The sequence below is a fragment of the Cucurbita pepo genome, chromosome 20 (assembly GCF_057944985.1).
Source record: "Cucurbita pepo subsp. pepo isolate OVF chromosome 20, ASM5794498v1, whole genome shotgun sequence".
In the NCBI taxonomy this organism is placed as follows: Eukaryota; Viridiplantae; Streptophyta; class Magnoliopsida; order Cucurbitales; family Cucurbitaceae; genus Cucurbita; species Cucurbita pepo.
Genome location: NC_141817.1, coordinates 4,095,774 through 4,117,445, shown reverse-complemented (window position 1 = coordinate 4,117,445; position 21,672 = coordinate 4,095,774). Strand labels below are relative to the sequence as shown.

The 21,672-nt window shown below is 38.8% G+C and overlaps 4 protein-coding genes across 5 annotated transcripts; 2 read left to right on the top strand and 2 right to left on the bottom strand.

The window, feature by feature from the left end:
• The first annotated feature begins 1,820 nt into the window (after positions 1–1,820).
• Positions 1,821–4,379, top strand: LOC111783095 (rho GDP-dissociation inhibitor 1). Its single transcript, XM_023663979.2, has 5 exons — positions 1,821–2,484; positions 2,555–2,621; positions 2,699–2,917; positions 3,000–3,124; positions 4,076–4,379. The coding sequence occupies exons 1-5, from the start codon at positions 2,236–2,238 to the stop codon at positions 4,160–4,162; spliced, it is 747 nt and encodes a 248-aa protein (XP_023519747.1). The 5' UTR covers positions 1,821–2,235; the 3' UTR covers positions 4,163–4,379.
• A 5,184-nt stretch (positions 4,380–9,563) lies between these two features.
• LOC111782891 (uncharacterized) lies at positions 9,564–16,947 on the top strand. Of its 2 annotated transcripts, XM_023663729.2 has the most exons (11): positions 9,564–9,760; positions 11,558–11,896; positions 12,007–12,251; positions 13,862–13,946; positions 14,028–14,213; positions 14,303–14,470; positions 14,552–14,749; positions 15,931–16,102; positions 16,196–16,367; positions 16,451–16,572; positions 16,671–16,947. In XM_023663729.2, exons 2-10 carry the CDS (start codon positions 11,579–11,581, stop codon positions 16,542–16,544), a joined length of 1,638 nt encoding a protein of 545 aa, XP_023519497.1. In that variant the 5' UTR covers positions 9,564–9,760; positions 11,558–11,578; the 3' UTR covers positions 16,545–16,572; positions 16,671–16,947. The 2 variants fall into 2 exon arrangements, with proteins under 2 accessions (XP_023519497.1, XP_023519496.1); XM_023663728.2 differs by having other exon boundaries at positions 9,564–9,764; positions 16,451–16,947.
• Positions 16,948–18,027: 1,080 nt separating this feature from the next.
• Positions 18,028–18,953, bottom strand: LOC111782892 (BAG family molecular chaperone regulator 5, mitochondrial-like). The gene has a single exon (XM_023663730.2). The coding sequence runs from the start codon at positions 18,837–18,839 to the stop codon at positions 18,204–18,206; it is 636 nt and encodes a 211-aa protein (XP_023519498.2). The 5' UTR covers positions 18,840–18,953; the 3' UTR covers positions 18,028–18,203.
• Positions 18,954–19,696: 743 nt separating this feature from the next.
• On the bottom strand, positions 19,697–20,976 carry LOC111783538 (early nodulin-like protein 22). Its single transcript, XM_087120432.1, has 2 exons — positions 20,706–20,976; positions 19,697–20,167 (listed from the first exon to the last, which is right to left on the bottom strand). Exons 1-2 carry the CDS (start codon positions 20,875–20,877, stop codon positions 19,755–19,757), a joined length of 585 nt encoding a protein of 194 aa, XP_086976558.1. The 5' UTR covers positions 20,878–20,976; the 3' UTR covers positions 19,697–19,754.
• Positions 20,977–21,672: the final 696 nt, after the last annotated feature.

The following is a 21,672-nucleotide window of genomic DNA, read 5'->3' as shown; positions in this document are numbered from 1 at the left end:
TATTTATTTTATTCTTATTTATTTAATATTTTATTATTAGTAGTATATATTGAAATTGAATTGTAAATTTTAATTAAATCTTAAAAATGAGTAAATATATATTTTACAAATTACCATTTTATTTTTATTAAAAACAATAATTTGAATAAATAACTCGAACAGTTTCGTGGCTTTGAAACCCCGTACTTGGGTTCTCCCAATAACTAAAAACTGTATCTACCTGACTCTAACTAGGTTTGCAGTGGTGGAGGAACTGAATCATAACTTGTTCCCGCCACGAAAAAAAGCGCAATGTCAATAAATCCACGAGAGATTATTTGTAAAATACCATAGTTGAGCAATTCCTTCCGAGTGATAAGAGGCTAAGCTCACCTTTTCTTCTTCGTGTGTCGATTGACACAAAGGGGTTTTCCAACCCATTGAAGCGAGGGAAGTCAAGTTTCATGAATTTGAGTATAATAAAGCTTCTTCTAAAATTTTCTAAAAGAGTTGCACGGTAAATTCTCTCTATGTTTTACTTTTACACTTGGAAAATTTGACTCTTATCTGTGGATCCAAGTCAAAGAGACATGACATCCAATTTGGCATGACGCTGCTCAACTTTCTCATTACCGCTTGATTGGCCTGCTATTCGGATAAGAGTAAATTGAACAGTTTGGTATGTTGTTCTCGCACAGATTCACCCAAAACTGCTAGCTCTGATACCAAATTGTTACGAGCCCAAGTCTATGATCGAGTTATGGGTCTCTCGTAAGTGGAGGTAGACAATGTTTGTGTGGGGGAAGAAGTAGAATTCTTCTTTTAACCTACTTGGAATAATTATAAGGCTTTGCATCATTCTAGTTGTCACTTTGTAATTGTGTACTTTGAACGTTATTTTTTAATCTTACCTTTCCTTAAGTGCATGCACGTTTAAATTTTTTTTTAACTAAGGTGTATTTTCAAATATTATACGTCAGTAAATAACGGTCCATGACTTGAGCTCTCAAAAAGCTGGCCTTGATTCATCAAATCCCGTTTTAAATGGAGAAAAAAATTAGATAAGAGATTTCTTACCGTTAGCTAAGTTGAGTCAGGAACTAGGATAATATTCCTCATCCTCGTTCCCGGCCCCTGCCCCACTCATTATATATATATATATACACATACATACATACCAAGTTGGCATGGATCCAAGGTCATTCTACCAACATTTTCGATTATAGTATATTCACTGCATGGAATAGAGTTGGCCGAACAAGGGGTCCAACTTAGAGATTCAGTCAAACTACTAGACCTTTTGCGTTTCAAGGGGTCCCATCGTATGCACAAGCAGCTGTAGTGAGGAGCAAACATTGAAGGGTCCAAATTCAACTGTCGGGCTGTACTTACCATTGCGCAACCAAAGTCTAGCCCACGTTCTGCCGGGAAGTTTATCTATACCAAATAATACCTTTCGTTATACACAATATTTTAGAGATAGGTTGCGCAATTCCATTTTTGCCCGTTTCTATTGCAAGAACCCTATCTCTATCCCGACCCCATCTCGTAGACATCTGTGATAATTATATTTTTATATTTAAAATTACTTAAAAACAAATAACTTTAAAGGATTAAATATATGTTTCAATATTTTTGTTTAAAATATTTAAAAATGGAATCTTGACCTAAACTTAATGGTCCAACATAAAAAAAAATGTCAAAGGGGGTGGGATAGGTCCACCTAACCCTGAGGGGGCAGTCTGTTTGATATCCGGTGTACGTTTGTGTCGCTGCTCATATTCCAATTTCTCCAAGTGATCGAACCTCGCAGCCCCTCCTCAAATCTTGGTATTCGTGGCCTAACGGCGCTGACTAGTGACTGCCTCACCTTTCGCCATCAAATTTCGGATCACCACATGACCTCTTCCTTCCCTCTCCCATTTCAACTTTTTCTAACCGCCTTTGCCCAATTCCCTCGCTCTCTCTCCTCTTCTTTTTCTTCTCACAAGGGTTAATTCTCTCGTGGGCTTCTTCTTTTTTTCCCTTTCTGTGTTCTTCTCTGTTTCTTTGATCCATTTATCTAACTCTCTCTTGGATTTCTCTTGTTTTTCCCCTCTCTCTCTCTCTCTCACCTTGATTCCTCCCTTTATTTCGGATTTTGGGGTTTTCTTCTTGTTCTTTAGCGTTTTCTCTCATCTGGGTTCTGTTTTTTTTGCCTTTAAACTGGTGGGTTACTCTGTTTTTCCTCTGTTTGTGCCATTTGATGGCCTGTTGATGTCTCTGGCCGTTGAAGTCGGTTCGAGTTCAAAAGGGATAATGGGGTTGGACAAAGAAGACGATTCTCCCGAAGTTTCTGAGCCCAAAAAAGCTGAAGATGGAGAAGACGTCGATGCGACTTCTGGGTTGAGTCGAAAAATGAGTGAGTCCTCAATCTGTGCTACTGAAGAGGAAGACGATGAAGATGGAAGGAAAATCGAATTGGGTCCTCAATACACTTTGAAAGAACTCAACGAGAAGGATAAGGTATCATTAACTCTCCCCTTTTTAAGAACCTCTTCAATTTCTTTTAACTCATCTTGCGCTCTGTTTTTAGGATGATGAAAGCCTGAGGAGGTGGAAGGAACAGCTTCTGGGTGGTGTGGATTTTGAATCTGTTGGAGGTTTAAACCACAAACCCTTTTAAATTTTTGCTTCAAATTCCAAATCCCTTCATGATTTGTGTTCTTTTGTGTATTAGAAACTCTTGAGCCGGATGTTAAGATTTTGAGCCTTGCTATCAAATCATCAGGCCGGCCTGACATTGTTCTTCCAGTGCCTGAATGTGGGAATCCCAAAGGCCTCTGGTTTACTTTGAAGGAGGGCAGCCGTTATAGCCTTAAGTTCACTTTTCAGGTCAGCAATAACATTGTTTCTGGCCTCAAATATACCAATACAGTCTGGAAAACTGGCGTCAAAGGTAAAAAAACAAGCACAAAACCTCTCTGCCATTAATGGAGAACTGTTCTTTCATTGTTTTCTTTTTACTTTCACTGTCACAGTTGATAGTACAAAAGAGATGATTGGAACCTTTAGCCCTCAGCCTGAACCTTATGATCATGAGATGCATGAAGAAACAACCCCTTCTGGCATCTTTGCTAGGGGATCTTATACAGCCAGAAGCAAGGTCAGTTCTATGATTTTAACATGTCAATGGATTAGTAGAATAATGTCTACTGCTTATTTTGATTGGATTATACTTCTGATACTGATCCCGGCCCATTTAGACGAACAATATAGTCCTTAAACTGTAATTGGTAATGATTTAATCTCGTTTTAGTTCTTGAACTTTGAAACGAGAGAGGAGATATCTAGTCCTGTAATTGGTAATGATTTAGTCTCGTTTTAGTTCTTGAACTTTGAAAGAGAGGAGATATCTAGTCCTTAACTGTTATCGGTAATGATTTAGTCTCATTTTAGTTCTTGAACTTTGAAATGAGAGAGGAGCCATCTAGTCCTTAAACTTGAATCGGTAACGATTTAGTCTCATTTTAGTTCTTTCCTTTGAAACGAGAGGAGCAATGTAGTCCTTAAACTGTAATTGGTAATGATTTAGTCTGGTTTTAGCTCTCGAAATTTGAAACAAGAGAGGAGCAATCTAGTTCTTAAACTGTAATCGGTAATGATTTAGTCTCGTTTTAGTTCTCAAACTTTGAAGCGAGAGAGGAGCAATCTAGTTCTTAAATTGTAATCGGTAATGATTTAGTCTCGTTTTAGTTCTCGAACTTTAAAACGAGAGAGAGGAGATATCAAATGTTGAATTTGAATCCATTATGGATAGCAATTAAAGGGCTGCTATCTATCTCAACTGCACCTGCTCATTTATGGGTAGCATCACATGGCTGCCTTTAAGGAAAGCAGCAGCAGCAGCAGCAGCTTATTATTGATATCAATATCATCTGCCATGGCTATCAATGCATATTATATATGCTTATGCAATAAGTAACATGATACTCCTTGTTTTAAAAGACATGTTTTTGTTTTATCTTGGATTGCTTGTTCTTGGCATGAATCTATGTCTATAATCTTGTCTGCTGGTTTTGTTGGGTTTGTTTTTTGTGTTCTGTTTTTGGCTCAGTTTGTTGATGATGATAACAAGTGCTACTTGGAGATCAATTACACATTTGATATTAGAAAAGACTGGAAGGAGGACCAGGTTGCTTAATCATACCCCCCTGCCCGCCCCGTTGGATATTCGGATCATTGGGTGCCCGATTTGTCGCCCCGAATCCGCTGCTGCCTTGGGTTTTAAAGATCTTTAATTTTGCTGCTGTTCTTATTTATTCTTGATGTTTTTTTTTCCTTGTTTTGAGAATGAATGAGGGATGAAGGATGTTTTTGAACTAACAATAGAAAATGAAAACACTGAGATGGGTTTTTTCCTTTCTTTCCTAATATTTTGTTTTCTAATTCTCTCTTTTTTTTTCTAATATATTATGTGTTCTTTTATGATGACGGTGTGCACGAACTGGGTTGGAAACTCGGGGGTGTGCACGAACTGGGTTGGAAACTCGGGGGTGTGCACGAACTGGGTTGGAAACTCGGGGGTGTGCACGAACTGGGTTGGAAACTCGACCAATCCCAATAGAGTTCATAATATTTGGTTTGGTTGTCAGTTTTTTTTTTATAATTATTTTAAATAAATTATATTTTACAAATAGTTTTTTAGTTTTAAAAAAAACTTCTTAAAATTTTAAAATTTAAGAATTCAATAGATTTTAATTTATTATTTGGCTGTTTTTTTTAGCCTTTTATAATTTTTATTATTTAAATAACATATTAAATATGATTATGTGGTATTTGAATTAAATTATTAAGAGTACATCTATAAGAAATGATTAATTAAGAAAAATAAAAAATATATTTACTTCGAAAGTCACGTGAAATGCACGTTCTTTTGGTTTACTACTCGACTAAAAAACGGCTATAATTTTAAATTCCCAAACAAAAAGATTTGTTTTTTTTTCAGTAACCAACAGAACAACAGATGTCTATTTTTTTTTTTTAAATATAATTTATCAATAAAATAATTCATAATGTATTAAAAATAAAGAAACAATTTTCAAAATGTGGATGTAAAATAAATTAAAAAGGAAAAAAAAGTGATGGGTGACGGTAAATAGAAAAAATGACGATAATTGTAGGAGACAAACCTAATCGTCCACCTCAAAGCTACAATAGTTATCGAGTGTTTTATTCTACCAAGCAATTGAATATTACATAATAGTTTCATTATTAATCAAACCGAATGTATTATAAGTATTGTTGATGGAAAAATTTGGACATGAAAAAACGTTCTTGATTTCACGTGTTTTAATAATAAATTTTCAAGTAAGAGTTCGAGTAAGAAATTGGAGTGACCTTTCTCGGAGCTATAAAGAAGTGGATATGTTTGAATTGTGTGATGAAATTGTATGCTATATTCAGGTGAATGTGTGCCTGATCTATGCTTACTTGATTAATAGGAATATGTCTTTACTAAACTTGCATGAACGTTTAGATCATGATTTATGTGCACTAGGTGATAGATAAAATATCTCCCTAGTGAGGCATGCATGAATCAGAATAAGTTTAGGGCGTATAACCTGAGTGTTATGTAATGTCTTAGGTCAATATATTCTCGGTATACTGAGAACCCTAAGATCGTGAGCGATGATTAGAGACTTAGGTGCACCCTGAGATTTGGCTTAGCCACGAGGAGCTAACCTCGAGTGACCTAGAAATGAAAGTTGTGACCTAATTTGCCTAGACGCCCTAAAACCTAATAAATCTCCACGACACTCAAGGAGAACTACGAGAACTTATAAGATCGGTGGTAACACGAACGGAACCATTAGATGAGTCACTATGTCACGACCCAATATTTTACTACGGACCGTGACTAATGACACACACGAATGCACAAAGTGATTTAAATATGAAAGAGAGAAAATCATTTAATTCCAATAAAGTTTTTGAACGACAAACAAACAGAACCTTTAACAGTTTGGAAATAAATTTCGAAAGAATGCAAATACAAAATAAAGATTGGATTGATGCCCCAGGACAACCCATTCCTCTGTGACAATCTCCGTCTCCATCATGTCCGCCCTTGACCGACGCCTCGCGCTCCTAAAGAAGGAAAACATAGCAAGGATGAGTACAAAAAAATTATACTCAGTAAGCCCCCTACTTGTAGGCTCTCTTGGCATCCTAACTTAACAGGTTCCCACGGTTGCCTAATTCGGTTCTAGGATATTTGGTTCTAATCTTAGTCCCTTGGGGCTTGCCCCTTGGGTTTCGCCGGTTCGTCGTCCTTTCGTTAGACACCTAGAGGTTCCTTACGCCAAGATGATATGGTCGGTATCTCTCTATGAGGTGCTACCTCTACATGGCTATCTAGGACTACATGGTATCTAGCCTAGGGGTGTGCTGAATACCCCTAAGCCCATATAGTCCCCCTATGAGGGGGCGCGACCCAACCCGTTCCCATACAGCTAATGGGCTGTATGACGTGGGGACACATTTCCTATGCGAAATGGCTAAGAGCAGTAAGGATTGGTCAGGAACCCTTAGTCCTCCCACGAAGCTATAGATATCGTTCTCACACTCGCAATCTATGAACACTCCTGAGGTACCTTGTTGCCGTGGTAATTTGCTAAGTTCCTAGGGGAAGTTTAAGTCTGACTAGAGCGACTTATCGCTCCTAACAGCAATTTCCTAGGTTTATTATAGAAATGGACCCTAGCAAATAACAGAGTGTGCATGTAACCGTCTTCTAACATCATAATATATAATTCATGCAACTAGGCACGTCGGCTCAACGGGGCGATGAAATCCATCAAGCACCCAGAACATGAAGTTCGCGCTCAATGGGACGAACTCATCCATCAAGCACCCGGAACGCAGAATACACAATTCCAACAGTAATTAAACGCATGCATACGTACGGCGGAAGCTTAAAGCATACAAGCAACACAGACAATTCACCCAATACACTCATAACAATCAATCTGACTAATCGCATTCATGCAGAGCTAATCTAAGACAAAGGTACTAGTATGCATGCAATCCAAGCGAATCCTACTAGTATTTCTTCCTAAATACCGGGTGATGACTTACCTGGTTGACGCGTGCCTTTTTGTTAGCGTTTCTATGCCCGTGAGGTGTCCAAAAATACTGATTTCCTTTAATTAGGACCCTATTCACATAAAAATAGTATTAGAACTGGAATCGGGACAACAATCAGGCAAACAGAGGGAAAATTGCCAAAACGGCCGTTTCACGTGCGCCAGTCGCAGGCCGCACGCGCGCCTACCACGCACGGCAGCTTCTGCGCAGTCGCTGGTCGGCCGGTCTGGTTCGGCTCGGCTCAGCTCGGGTTTGTGGTTCAGCTCGGGCTTTGCAGGCGACACGTGTCGTCGTCTCACTAGAGCTGCGTCGCTCCAACCGATGGTCGACGCGTGTTCGGCGCCTGTAGCGCTGCCCTCCGCCGCTCACCCTATATAAGGGTGTGAAACCTTCCCCTAGTAGATGCGTTTTAAAGCTTTGAGGGAAAGCTCGTAAGGGAAAGCCCAAAGAGGACAATATCTGCTAGCGATGGATCTGAGCCGTTACAAATGGTATCAGAGCCAGACACCGGACGATGTGCCAACCTTTTCGCTGTTCTCCGAAGGGGGTAGACACGAGGCGGTGTGCCAATAAGGACGCTGAGCCCCAAAGGGGGGTGGATTTGGAGGGGGTCCTACATCGATTGGAGAAAGGAACGAGTACCAGCGAGGACGTTGGGCCCTGAAGGAGGGTGGATTGTGATGTTCCACATTGGTTGGGGAGGAGAACAAAACACCCTTTATAAGGGTGTAAAATCTTCCCCTAGCAGACACGTTTTAAAGCCTTGAGGGGAAGCCCAAAGAGGATTATCTGCTAGCGGTGGATCTGAGCCGTTACACACTGTGTGTAGGATATAACCTGCATTGATAAGAGATGAGGGACTACACAAGTAGACTATATAAGGGACTATCGTTGTATGCATGATAACCTGTTTTGAGAGGAGACGAGGGACTACATACGTGAGTAACACGAAGAACTGCTACTGTGTGTATGATAACCCACCTTGAGAGGGGACGAGAGACTACGTATGTAGTCAACATGAGAAATCTCTATTGTGTGTATAATAACCCACCTTGAGAGGGGACGAGAGACAATATAAGTAGCTGATTGAGGATATACTATTCTGTGTAGAACAAACTCACCTTGAGAGTGGACAAGAGAGTGTATAAGTAGTATATTGAGGAGCTACTATTGTGTGTGGAGAAAATCCACTCTAATAGGAGACGAGGGACTGTACAAATAGATTAGCTTTTCATGGGCACCATTGTGGAGTGAGGTAATAGTCGGGGGATAACTGAACTAGGCTTGAACCTCTTAGAGCCCTATGACAAGCCTATGGAAACTTATTACGTTAAAGATGCAATGAGAGACTACATGTAGGTTACTTACTGAGTATTTTTATACTCGCCCCTATTTCCTTTTCTTTTTCAGGTACTGGTCGAAGTAGGGAGGTGCTCAAGAGCTGTGTTATCACATAGGGGTATCAGTTAGTCTGTATTCTTTTTAGGGTTGATGATGTATTCTTTTGTATGTCGCACGGTTTTCGTCCATGGTATTGTAAAACCGCGCAAAATCTTATCGTATTTTTCCTACATTTTCAATTTTTTGTTTTTTTATTGGTTTTAGTTTTCATCTTTAAGTCGAGGACTAATTTCTCGAAGTCTCGAAAATCTATATACCTCTGTGACTTAGCTCTTTGACACGCCTCACTACGACTAGGCATGTTGTCTGAATACATATTGTAGAATAAGTCTTACAAGGATGTAACTTAAGAGACTTATGATTATTATGGTTATTATTTATTTTCCTTGGTTGAAGGACGTGCTAGGATATTAAGTAACATAAACTTCTTGTCTATATTATCGCTCCTAAGAGAAGAGGAACTTACGTCGAGCCTGGACCTAGAAGGGGTAGAAGAAGGGTTGATGACGACATTGCGTTCCCGACACTTGAGGCGGAACAACATCCACCACAAGACGAGGCTAGGCACTTGCCTCCTAACACTTACAGTGCCATGACACAGGCGTGAGCGTCTAGGAGAGGTCGAAGGACTATGACTCGATATTCCCCTAAGAGAGTTGTTCCTTGGGCCCATGCAAGGGAAAATACACAGCGTACAATCCGCAATGGATTGTGACACCGGGCTCCTCCAATTCAAAGTTATTCCTAAGATTTCGTGTTCCGCTGCCGAACTTATTCTATCCAATTCAAACGGGCATTCTCAACATTATGGCTTTGAAGAGGACTCGAACCTCCACGCTCTTTAGCACAAGATTTCGGGTCTCGCGTGTCTACCATTTCACCACCGAAGAATCTCGAGTTAAACGAATAATCAATTCATTAATAATAAATAAATAAATAAAAACATTTAAAACGAATAAACACAAGAGAGATATTTTGATGGGTCCATCAAGACTGAAGCAACCGTGAGCTTGTTCGATCCGACGGCCAATAGAACGTAAACGAGTTGGGATCCACATTTGAAGATTAAACCTCACCTGTATCCAAACCCGTCCTTCTCTTCAATCTAGGGTTTTTGCTCACTGAACTTTTGCCAAGGATTCTCTCTTCTACCAACACCTCGCTATCTAACTTGAATTTTGATCTTCACCCAATCCGATTCGCTTCCTAGGGCGTCCCAGATAATCCAGCTATCTCTACTTTCAGATTCCAGGTTTGTAAGTCTGCTTGCTCTGCCTCGAGTTTTTCCGCGAGAAATCTTGCAATTTCTGAGCGTTGTTTTTCATTTTTGTAATTATTGTTTGGCATTTGAATCTTCTGCGTGTGGGAAAGTGGAAGAGGGGGTTGCATTTTCGCTTTTATCGATTTGGGGAAATCTGGGACTCGAAAAAGAGAAGGGTAGTTCGAATGATGCTTCTTCGGATGTTAATTCGACTCCAAATGCTAATAGGGGCGTTGATATGGATTTTGTTGGTGCTCTTTAGGAGTATGAAAGTTCACTTCGTCTTACTCCCAAAACCCACCCTGATCGAGCTGTGTTTCATAGCAATAGAGCGGCTTGTTTGATGCAATTGAAACCAATTGATTATGATACTGTTATTGCTGAGTGTACCATGGCCCTCCAGCTCCAGCCCCAATTTGTTTGTGCTCTCCTTCGAGGGCTCGTGCTTTTGAGGCCATTGGGAGTTTAAAGAGGGGGGGGGGGGGGGGGGGGGGGGGGGGGGGGGGGCGTTGAATCATGCTTCTTCAGCTGTTAATTCGACTCCAAATGCTAATAGGGGTGTTCATTTGGATTCTTCTATCTTGTTGAAAAGAGCCCATAAGTTGAACAATCCTATCATTCATCCAACTATAGGTGTATGTGAGGCCTAATCGTTATTGGAGTTCGTTTCTCGAACCCCTAACGGTTCCTACATCGTACTATCATACAATATGACATATCCATCAAATCATGCGTTATGACAAGCTCATAAGCTTATACTAGAGTCTATGCATACTAATGATGATTCCTTAACAAGCTCATATTCTTCGCTTGCGATCATGATTCTACTAAATTAGGTCATGCTACCATTATTCAATCACGTATTTGAGTTCCTATTCACAAGATTGACATGCTTACCATACATATCAAGTCAAATACTTGTTTAGGAGCTTCGATATGCTACATACTTGTATCGCTTAGCCCGTTTCTTGCGTAAAGCGTCCTTAAAATAGTTATTTCTTCCCAATTTCTTCCGATTACACCTATACTTAATAGTATTCAGGGTTAATATGAGCCAATATTGATAGAAAAGGTCAAAAGGAGTCGAACGGGACAAACTGAGGTCCGATATGCACTCCCACGTGGCCACACGCCCTCCACGTGCTTCTCCACTTGTCAACATCTTTGGCCACTTGCACCCTACACGCACGTGAGTCTTACGTACCGACCATCTTCTTCCTCGCGAAAGTTGCAGAATTTTCAGAACTTTTCCAATAATTCCCCACGAGGTTACCTTTGCGCAGTTTCTTCTATAACATTGTAGACCTACTCTAACTAATCCATTGAGACAAGTTTGAGCTAGTTTTTTGCACACATCTTGTAATTAAAGCTAGAATTTCGCGGGTTTTTTCAAACATTCACCTCTTATGTAAGCCCCTTTCACACTCAGTTTCCTCCCAATTTAGCATCGTGGTCGTATTGTTCTCCCTCCTATGAACTCAAGGCATGCTTCAACTTGCCAAAACATCCATGTAAATCTCCTTGAATCTCAGATTTTCAACTTGGTTTTGGGTGGGTTTGTTTCTGCACACGTTCCTGGTTTTTCCCTTGCTCAAGCTCACTGTAGTCTACTTAAAATGCCCTTTAACACTCCTTAACCTTCTGCCAATTCACTTGCTTTCCACCACGGCCTGAGATTATTCTCCACCTACGTGTGTTCCTTTTCTCCCGCCATAGTAGCAGCGTTTTTTTTAATAGAATGTTATATCATATATATTCATATTATTTATAAATTTGCTCTATTGCCAGAGAGGAAAAAGGGACGGTAGAATGGGATCAAAGAGGCAAAATGATAGTGTCGTAGATGAGGAAGAGTTGGGTCCAGACTTAAAAAGGCATAAATCACTTGGAGAATCGTCACCTTCTTCTCCACCTGCCTCAGAGAACCCTCAGCTTCCCGGTTTTAACTATGGCGATGATGATGAAGAAGAAGATTACAAATCTAAACAAAATGGAAGTGGATATGATGGAGATGAAGGGGATGGTACTGATGATGAAGAAAATGATGAAGATGAAAATCATATAATGCGAAGTCGTGATGTTGAAGTTCGAAAAGATTGTCCTTATCTTGATACCGTAAACCGTCAGGTGCATTGCTTATCTCTTATTTGTACATCCATTGTGCATTTCTGCATCTTAGGGTTAAGACCACTTTGTTATTTACTTCTTGCCAATTCATATCTGTTCATGCTTTGTAGGTTTTGGATTTCGATTTTGAAAAGTTTTGTTCTGTCTCTCTGTCAAATCTGAATGTTTATGCCTGCCTAGTATGTGGCAAGTATTATCAAGGGAGAGGGAAGAAGTCTCATGCTTACACTCATAGTCTTGAAGCAGGACACCATGTGTATATCAACCTACGGACAGAGAAAGTTTACTGCCTTCCTGATGGATATGAGATTAATGACCCCTCATTGGATGATATTCGATATGTCCTGAATCCAAGGTTTGCTTATACTTCATCCATTATTTGGTTTGCACACTACTAGGGCATGGTACAATAACGTTTCATCTTCAATGTTCAAGGAAAAATTATACTAATGCCACCACGACACCCAAAAAGAAAAAAAGAAAACAAGAAATAAGAAAATCCTAGAGTTCTAAGTTTAGCACCTCTAATGTTGTCTTTAGCTAAGATATACATCCTCACGAATATGGGAACTTTATCACCTTTGTGACCTTTTTATCTTGCAGTTTAATATTGAGTTCTGGTTGGATTGGAATTTGCGAGCAACTAGTCTTGGGAAAAGACTAGACTAATATCATTTTTGTTATCGCCTCCTGGTGTAGGTCCGACAATTTATTTTGTTATCATCCTATTTTTCGTCCTTGTGCTGACTGGAGGGCTTAGTTTAAGTGTAACTTCCATTTGTCTGGGTGGAGGCTGTCTTCCCCATCTTTTGTACATTTCAGTATCTTAATTAAATTTCCTTTGGAAAACAATTATCCATCTTGCTCCATATTTTGATTTTCTCTTTTAAGTTTTTCAATTTTTCCATGAGCTTAAAAGCTGGCCATTTTTCTGAGCCATCCTCCTCCCACCTACAATTGAGTCTAGGTCCTGGAGCTAATCATTTTCGAATTTGAAAGGTGCTTGACCCTGAAGAATACAAGTGAATCCAACAAAAAATGGAGCATGGCCTGATATCATTCATCTTCTTCAAAACTTTGGAGTCTTTGAGTATATCTATCCATTCTCTAGTTACTAAGAAGAGTCAACTAGAACTGTATTGCCTCCTCTCTTATATTGGGTCAAGTGTAGTATTACTGAAGGAAAGATCTACCAAATTCAGTTTGTCTATCAATTCACAAGTGCGTCTTGTGCTTCTCTTTGTTCTTCTAAGTTCCACCTCGTGGGATGAAAATCACTTTCCCCTTGTTTTTTGCCCTTGCAGAAAAAGTAACCCATTATTTTGAATGAAATTTGAATTGATGGATCTACGACAAACATTGACAGTTCCATTATATATTCTTTTCGCACCCATCATCTTTGGTTAGTACAGATGTGAAGCATCATCATGGGTCATCAAATCATGAAATCCCCAATCCTAGATTGATGTAGGACAGTGGTAGGAAATTTCTTGGGAAAAGTATATGCGAGATTTAGGAGTACTCATGGCCATAGAAACCATATTCAATGTATTTTAGTGGAAAAGAACAACATTAAAATTAAAAGAAGAATAGAAGGGATGCTGTAGAATTCCTCACAGGACCTTAGTAGTCCACCTAGGAAATATTTCTTTGAAAATTTGTCTTAATTTTTTTCCCGTTTTAGAGAAAAGTTAATTGTATTTCAAAAAAGTATAATCCCTACTCGTGTAACATCTTGTTAGAATTAAATGTAAACTTAAAAATTAAAATTAGGATTTCAAAAAACTAAAGGCTTGTTTAGATGAGACAAATTATTAAAGCATATCTTCAAATTTGAGCAAAATATGAAACCTAAAATCCTAAAAATAAAAATAAATATGATAAATTATTGTGTTTGACTATGAATAGATGTTATACTGTCTTTAATGAAATATTCTTTAATGATCATTTTGGCACTGCGTGCAGGTTTGCCAAAGAGCAGGTAGAGCAGCTTGACAAGAAGAAGCAATGGTCTAGAGCACTTGATGGTTCTGATTACCTTCCAGGAATGGTAATTATATTTTCTTTGTATTTTTGTTATCTTATCTGTTAGATTGGCATCAAGGCCTAAATTTGAATTTGGTGAAACCAGGTGGGGCTTAACAACATTAAAGAAACCGATTTTGTAAATGTGACAATTCAATCCTTAATGAGGGTTACACCGCTCAGGAACTTCTTCCTCATACCGGAGAACTATCAGCACTGCAGATCACCACTTGTCCACCGGTTTGGTGAACTTACACGTAAGATTTGGCATGCACGAAACTTCAAAGGACAGGTTTGACTTTACTGTTCATCGACGTTCTTCTCGGTGGTTGAGTCTTTATTTTTTAAGTTCAAAGATTTTGAATCCTTAAGAATTTATAGGTAAGCCCGCATGAATTCCTGCAAGCAGTTATGAAGGCTAGTAAAAAGCGTTTCCGAATAGGTGCGCAGTCGGATCCTGTTGAATTTATGTCATGGTTTCTTAACACGCTACATTCAGAACTGCGAGTTTCAAAGAAAAGTAGCAGTATAATCTACGAGTGTTTCCAGGTTCTCTTATTTTCTCAAGTAATATTGTGAATTAGGTACTAGTAAACTGAAACTTACGTTATATATTTATATTTTGGATAGGGAGAACTGGAGGTTGTCAAAGAGATTCACTCGAAAGCTCTCACTGAGAAGAAAGAAAATGGTGACGATCAGGATGCTGGAACTGAAGGTAGCAGTGTCGTAATGGAAACTTCAAGAATGCCATTCTTAATGCTTGGATTGGATTTACCGCCGCCACCTCTTTTCAAAGATGTTATGGAGAAAAATATAATACCACAGGTAGGTGTAATTTTCTTGCTGGTTTCTTTTGTACAGGAGGGAGGGTACTTATACAGCCACTAGTTTCCATTTTCTCTTGAAAGTTTTCATTTCATGCTTAGTTCAATATTGGAGACTTGTTTGATTTTGAGAGTACTCAAAAATTGCCATGACTTCCTCCTCCTGGCTCTCTCCCAACCCCTTCCCTTCCCATCATCAGACTACCAAACCATGCTGACTACTATCCCCGTTGATCATTCCAACCCCATTCACCATGTGTCTTCTTCGTCCAATTTGTTTGACCCTCATCAAGGAGAAAACCTTCTCTATCCAAGTTGACTCTAGATCTATAGGTAACAGTGTCTGCGTAGCCGAAACTGATAGGGATAGGTCCGTATCCATCTCCATTCTTTAGAGTTCTCTATGATTCATCGAAAACCTGAAGTTGGTGTCGAGTGTATCTCTGAACCAAAAGCTTTTCAAGGAAACAAGAGTTGATAGATCAAATTCTTTGGTCAGAGAAACTTTTTTCCAGCAAAAGGGGTTAACGCTGTAGATTTGGTTAAGTTGGACTGTAGTGGAGGGAAAAGCCGTTTACTCATTCCAATAGGTGATCAAGGAAAAGGATGGAATGGTTTTTTAGACCTCATTAGTATCCACTCTAATTTCAAAGGGGCCATAAATGACAACTACGGTCCCCCGTTTCAAGTGTTTTGGAGCTTAACTTACTGCTATTTGATAAAAATGGTCGATAATTTGCAGTCGGCATGGGTTCAAGAATCAAAGACCTTTTAATGCTTATTTTTGGAGGCAATAATTGTAAGAGGAATAAAAAATTGTTGGTTGTTTCAATAGTTGCTGTTAGGAGAATTGGCGAGCAAAAGGCTTGGGAACTTTTTATAATATTAGAAGTTTTTTCTTCTTTTTCTCCCTTATTAATGTTGGATATTATTGATTTTGGAGAAATCTTCAAACCTTCAAGTATTGTAAACTTCGTTTCTATAAACGTGAATGAAAATTAGGCTTCTTTTTCTAATTTGGTCCTTTTGCGTACGTCTCTCATGTCTTTTAAGTTTCTTTTAATAGAAAGGTTTCTCTTATTTAAGAGATTATAACTTGTGGTCAATTAGAAGTAATTATGTAATTCTTAGTATATCTATGACCTAATCTTTCGAATGTCCGTTCATGTATTTCTTTTCTAGGTTCCACTCTTCAACATTTTGAAAAAATTTGATGGTGAAACTATCACAGAAGTTGTACGGCCACGTATAGCAAGGATGCGCTACCGTGTTACTCGATTGCCTCAGTATTTAATTCTTCATATGCGGCGATTTACGAAGAACAACTTTTTTGTGGAAAAGAATCCCACTTTAGGTAGTTACTTGATTGCATTATATTTGTGAGAATATATATGACTGCAGAATGAAGTATCTTTTGTTAATTTAATAATTGACATTTTGGTCTCAGTGAACTTTCCCGTCAAGAATCTAGAATTGAAGGATTACATCCCCTTGCCAACCCCGAAAGAGAGTGAAAAATTACGTTCGAAGTACGATTTAATTGCAAATATTGTTCATGATGGCAAACCGAATGAAGGGTACTACAGGGTATTTGTACAGAGGAAGTCCGAAGAATTATGGTAATTCTTCTTTCCCTTTTTGTAAATGGTACCCAATGATCTAGAATGCCTGACCCCATTGCGATCAAACGTCGATATTACAGGTACGAGATGCAGGATCTTCACGTCTCAGAAACACTTCCTCAAATGGTTGCTCTATCTGAGGCTTATATGCAGATATATGAACGGCAGCAATAGATAGGAAGTTCAATAGCGCAATTAGTTGGTTTATTTCCCCTCTACAATATATGCATCTGTACTTAAACAGGAGATGATAGTAGATAAAGGAAGCTTCTTGCTGCTAATCTCTTCGTTTAATTGTAGAATCAATTGAACTTACTTTGGGAAATTGGACTGGAAAGGTCTGGACAATGCTGCTGCTGATGCTGCTGCACACCAATTTCTGTAAAGCAGGTGAAATTTTGTTGCCTAAATTACCTGAGTTTTTCTGTAACAAACATAACATTGATGATTATGATATAGATAGTAAGGCAACGGGATGAGTTTTATGAGTTTGGAGGATATGTATTTGCAGAGATGTGGTATGAGAAGGCATAACTGTGAGAGTTTGTACTTCTGAGTATCTACTGGATTTTTGTTACTTGTTGGTAGGCTGTGTAGAACATATATTCTTGAGTTTGCAGCCTAATAGACAGACTCCTCTGATTAATAACACCCTTTAGTACGCCCCTCTTCCCTCACCTTCCTCCCAAATTCTCATCTTCATTGCCACTTCTTTTAGTTAGTAGCAGGTTCTATACTGTTATTAGAGTTCGTTTTTTCGAGTGTTGGTTTCGTTCTTAAAACTTCTAATGAAGTTTAGTTTCGGGAAGTGTCTTTCTAACTAGATAATTAGTATGATCTCCAAACGAAGTTGAACAGTTTAGGTTCATCTGTCTCTTTTGACCTAATAGCTAGTATTGCCTCTTAGTGTAGTCAATGATGGGTCAAACTCAATTAAGTGGAGGAACATATGACGTCTTTCTGACTTGATAGCTTGTATCGCTTTAGTGTAGTCAATGATGAGTCAAACTCAAATAAGTGGAGGAACATCTGACGTCTCTTCTTTGACTTGATAGCTAGTATCGCCTCATAGTGTAGTCATTGACGAGTCAAACTCAGATAAGTGGAGGAACATTTGACGTCTCTCTGGCCTGATAGCTAGTATTGTCTCTTAATGTAGTCAATGAAGGGTCAAACTCAGATAAGTGGGGGAACATTGACGTCTCTCTGACTTGATAGCTAGTATCGCCTCTTAGTGTAATCAATGACGGGTTAAACTCAGATAAGTGGAGGAACATCTGACGTCTCTCTGACTCTGACCTGATAGCTAGTATTGCCTCTTAGTGTAGTCAATGACGGGTCAAACTCAGATAAGTGGAGGAACATCAGATATCTCTCTGACCAGATAGCTAATATTGCCTCTTAGTGTAGTCAATGACGGATCAAACTCAGATAAGTGAAGAAACATCCGACGTATCTCTAATCTAATAGCTAGTATTGCCTCTTAGTGCAATTGATGACGGGTCAAGCTCAAATAAGTGGAGGAAAACTTATTATTTTACCGTTTTAGAAGTTTCAAGAATCGATTACTTCGTTTATTATGTATGCATTTACCGACTAAAATTTGTTTGATTTGGTATTTTTTAAATAAGTACAAATTCACAATAAGCTCTATAGCTTAGCCATAACAATATTCCATAATTATCAAACATTTAATAAAATTCCTTCCATTGCTTTCTAATTTTATACACTACACACATTTTATAATCCCTTAGCTTAAAAATAATAATAATAAAACACGTGTCCAAATCTTAGTAGAATGTGCAAGATAACTGTAGGCAACTCCACAGCAGATTAGGACCCACTGAGAAACCTCTGGAAGCAACGGAACCCTAAGTACTGAGCACAGAACCTCTCCATTTCATCGCCGCCTCTCTCCCGGCAAACCTCCGCCTCCATCTCCGCCATCGTCTCGTCCCAATTCCTCACAAATCCGTCGCAATCCCATCCGTTGAAGTCCACCTTCGCCTCCGACACGGCGTCCAAGATCTCCTGCAGGCCAACGATCCGACGGCTCACTTTCCTCCTCGCCTCCCTCACCGCGGGATCGATCCCCGGCACCGAGTCCAACCTAAGAAGGATACTCATCAACGCCTCGTTCATCCTCAGCTTCTCGAGATCGTTGCTTCTGACGGCGTCGACCGTCTCCTGACGCTGTATTAGAGCCTGGATCTGATCGGCCTCTCTGTCGACGGCGACTATCGTTTTGTAGAGACTGCGGATCCGGTGAGAACGGTAGGCGGCCTGGATCTTCGCGGCAGCGGAGGATTGAAGGGAGGGAGAAGGAGAAGGTTGGAGAAGGACAGGGGTGGAATTGGGAGGGGTAGAATGTTGAATATGAGAAGAGTAGGTGAAAGTGGTGGCAGTGGCGGTGGCGGTGGCGGTGGCGGTGGCGGTGGCGGTGGCATAGTAGAAAGATGTGGAATTCATGGAGGAAAGCGATGGGACGGTGAACGGCGAGGGAGAAGAAGAAGGTTGAAGGGAGTTGGACCGTTGTATTCCGACGATCTCTGTTTTTAAAAATATGTTTGCTTCAAATGCCTCAAAATCTCAAACCCAATTCATACTGTTTTCATCATTACATTACAAAGTGAGTTCTTCTTTGAAGTGTACAAGAAAGTGACATCTTTATTCAAAAGTATGTTATGAATCACAACGGTATTATATTGTTCATTTTGAGTTGCTTTGGGCTTTCCCAAAAAAAAATCCGATTCGACTTCCTCTAAAGACCTCGTACCAATGGAGATTGTGTTCCTCACTTATAAACTCATAATCTTCCAGTTGCTTTCCCAAAAAAAAACCCGATTGGAGTTTCCCAAAAGACTTCATGCCAATGGAGATAGTATTTTTCACTTATAAACTTATAATCTTCTACTAATAAACTCATAATCTTCCACAAAGGTAAACTTATAATCTTCTACTAATAAAACTCATAATCTTCCACAAAGGTGGGACTCACTCCCATTAATCCTCAACTAAGTATATTAAATAGTAACATTCATATTTTATTAGTATAATTAATATATAAATGTAATCTAAAAAGTGAATAAAACGTCTTAAAAATAAAAAAATTACATCAGAGAAATTTCAATTATGCTCAATGTTATTAGAGTTTACTTTGAGACAATTTCATTTAATTCTCGTGTAATTATTTGCTTAGAATTAAATTGCACCGTCAAAATAGTTCTAAACTTTAATGCATTTAAACTCCTGAAGAAGCGGTTAAGAAAACATTTTGGAGCATCTAATCGTGCTTAACTAATTATCACGTATCAATCATAATATACTTAATCTTAATCTAATTAACTTTATTATAAGATCACATTAGAAAGGAAAAAAAATGTTTCATATTATCCAATAAGATAAGTAAAGGGTGAAGGGCAAAAAGGTGAGAGTGAGATAAGACATGGCAGTTAAGGGCGGAGAAGAGGCGGAAGGAGTGGGCGGAGCTGCCGCTGAATCACTGTCCGACACGTCGTTCGTTGTTTCAACTCCTGTCGTTTTCATTTGGGCCTTGTGTTGGGCTTGGTCTTGGTCTTGGTCTTGGGCTTGGGCTTCCACTTGTACGTGCAGTTTCAGGCCCTTTTTGCAGCTTTCTGGTTTGCTACTCGCGAAGTAGCGGATTCCCTCTCCGTTTAACGGCACGATATCTATGCCGTCAGTGTACATCCTGATGAAGTTGCTTACATCGCACGCTTCGTATTCCTTCTTGCTTTGCAGCTCCACTATCTTACCCTGTGCCATCGAGTATGCGAACCCTGCACCCCCCCCCCCCCACTTTATTACAAATACAAATTGAATAAAATAAAAATAAATAAATAAAATTAGCAATTTATTTTTTAAAAATATATCTTTATTATTTTAAACTCAATTCACATTTAATTAATTTTAAAACGCCTTGTTCTTAACTTTTAAACTTTAAATTATTTTTCTTTAAAAATAATAATTTTAAAAATGGTATATTTTGAACCAAAAATAATAATAATAATAATAAAATATCAATAATCAATAATTCAATTGGTCACTTTCCCTCGTGATCCGTATCAGTGGAGGAAAAAAAATTGTCGGTTACTATTGTCAGATGAACTCGACTGTCCACAATGGTATGATATTAACCACTTCGACCATAAGCTCTCATGACTTTGCTTTACACTTCATTAAAAGACCTCAATACCAATGACGGCAGTATTTCTATAAACTCATGACTTTTTCCTCCAACACTGATTTCCATTTTTCGGGAATCCAAACAGAAAATTCTCGGGAGTAAAAAACAGTTAAGAAACGAATGGATCTTACATATTTTGTCTCCGACTCTGAATTTCCTTCCGGCCGACCAAGAACCGATGTTGGAATCGACGTCCCATCCCCGGTCTCCGCCGACGACATGATGTGTCTGAGCTCCGGCAACCGCGGTCGCAACAAATGCCGCCGTGAAAACTGCCACCAGCTTCTTCATCGCCGCTGCCATGTGTACCGGGTGAAGCTTTGAATCAAAGGATGAAGATTCCTCTCTGCAACGGCGCTCTCTCGATCTCCTCCGAGTTTAAATGGAATTAATGGAGAAAAGAAAGAGATGGGAATATTAAAAAGCCTTTTTTACCCTTTTGAGGGAATCATTTGCTTTGCTTTAGAAAAAGAATAAATTCCAAAATTAAATATTTTTTAATTTTTAAATTTTAAATTTTTATTTTGTGTCTGGTAGATTAATGTACTGAGGTAATGGAAGCGAATTTAAAAAAAAAATATATTAGGAACTACTTCGATGGTATACTCAAATCTGATGGTCGTAATGTTACACGTTAAATTGATCGACCATGGGAATGAACCCATGCAATAGATGTACGAAAGCTAATATCTTTGAAAAGAAATAAGTTCGGTGGATTCTAGTAAGGTAACTTAGAGAAACCGAATAATAAGAACTTAGGAGTGAAATAAAGTGAAGATCGAGTTATAAGTTGTAAGATCAGCTATGCACGTGCACATGAGAGATGAACGATTCTCGTTTAATTTTGATTTTAATTTACTTATCATTTGAATTTATTGAAGCTAGAGTCACTTGTTTACGTAATTTGATTCCTAGTTGATTTGTTGTTTTATTTTGGTACATTGCCCAGTTCGATTCATGAATCTACTGGATTCATTTAGTTCATCTTCCATATTGGTACATGAATCATCTCGATTCACGTATGAGCATTATTGATGCTCTGATTCATGTATCGCTATGCATATATAAAGGTTTGTCTAGTATTGTTTTGAGACGTGG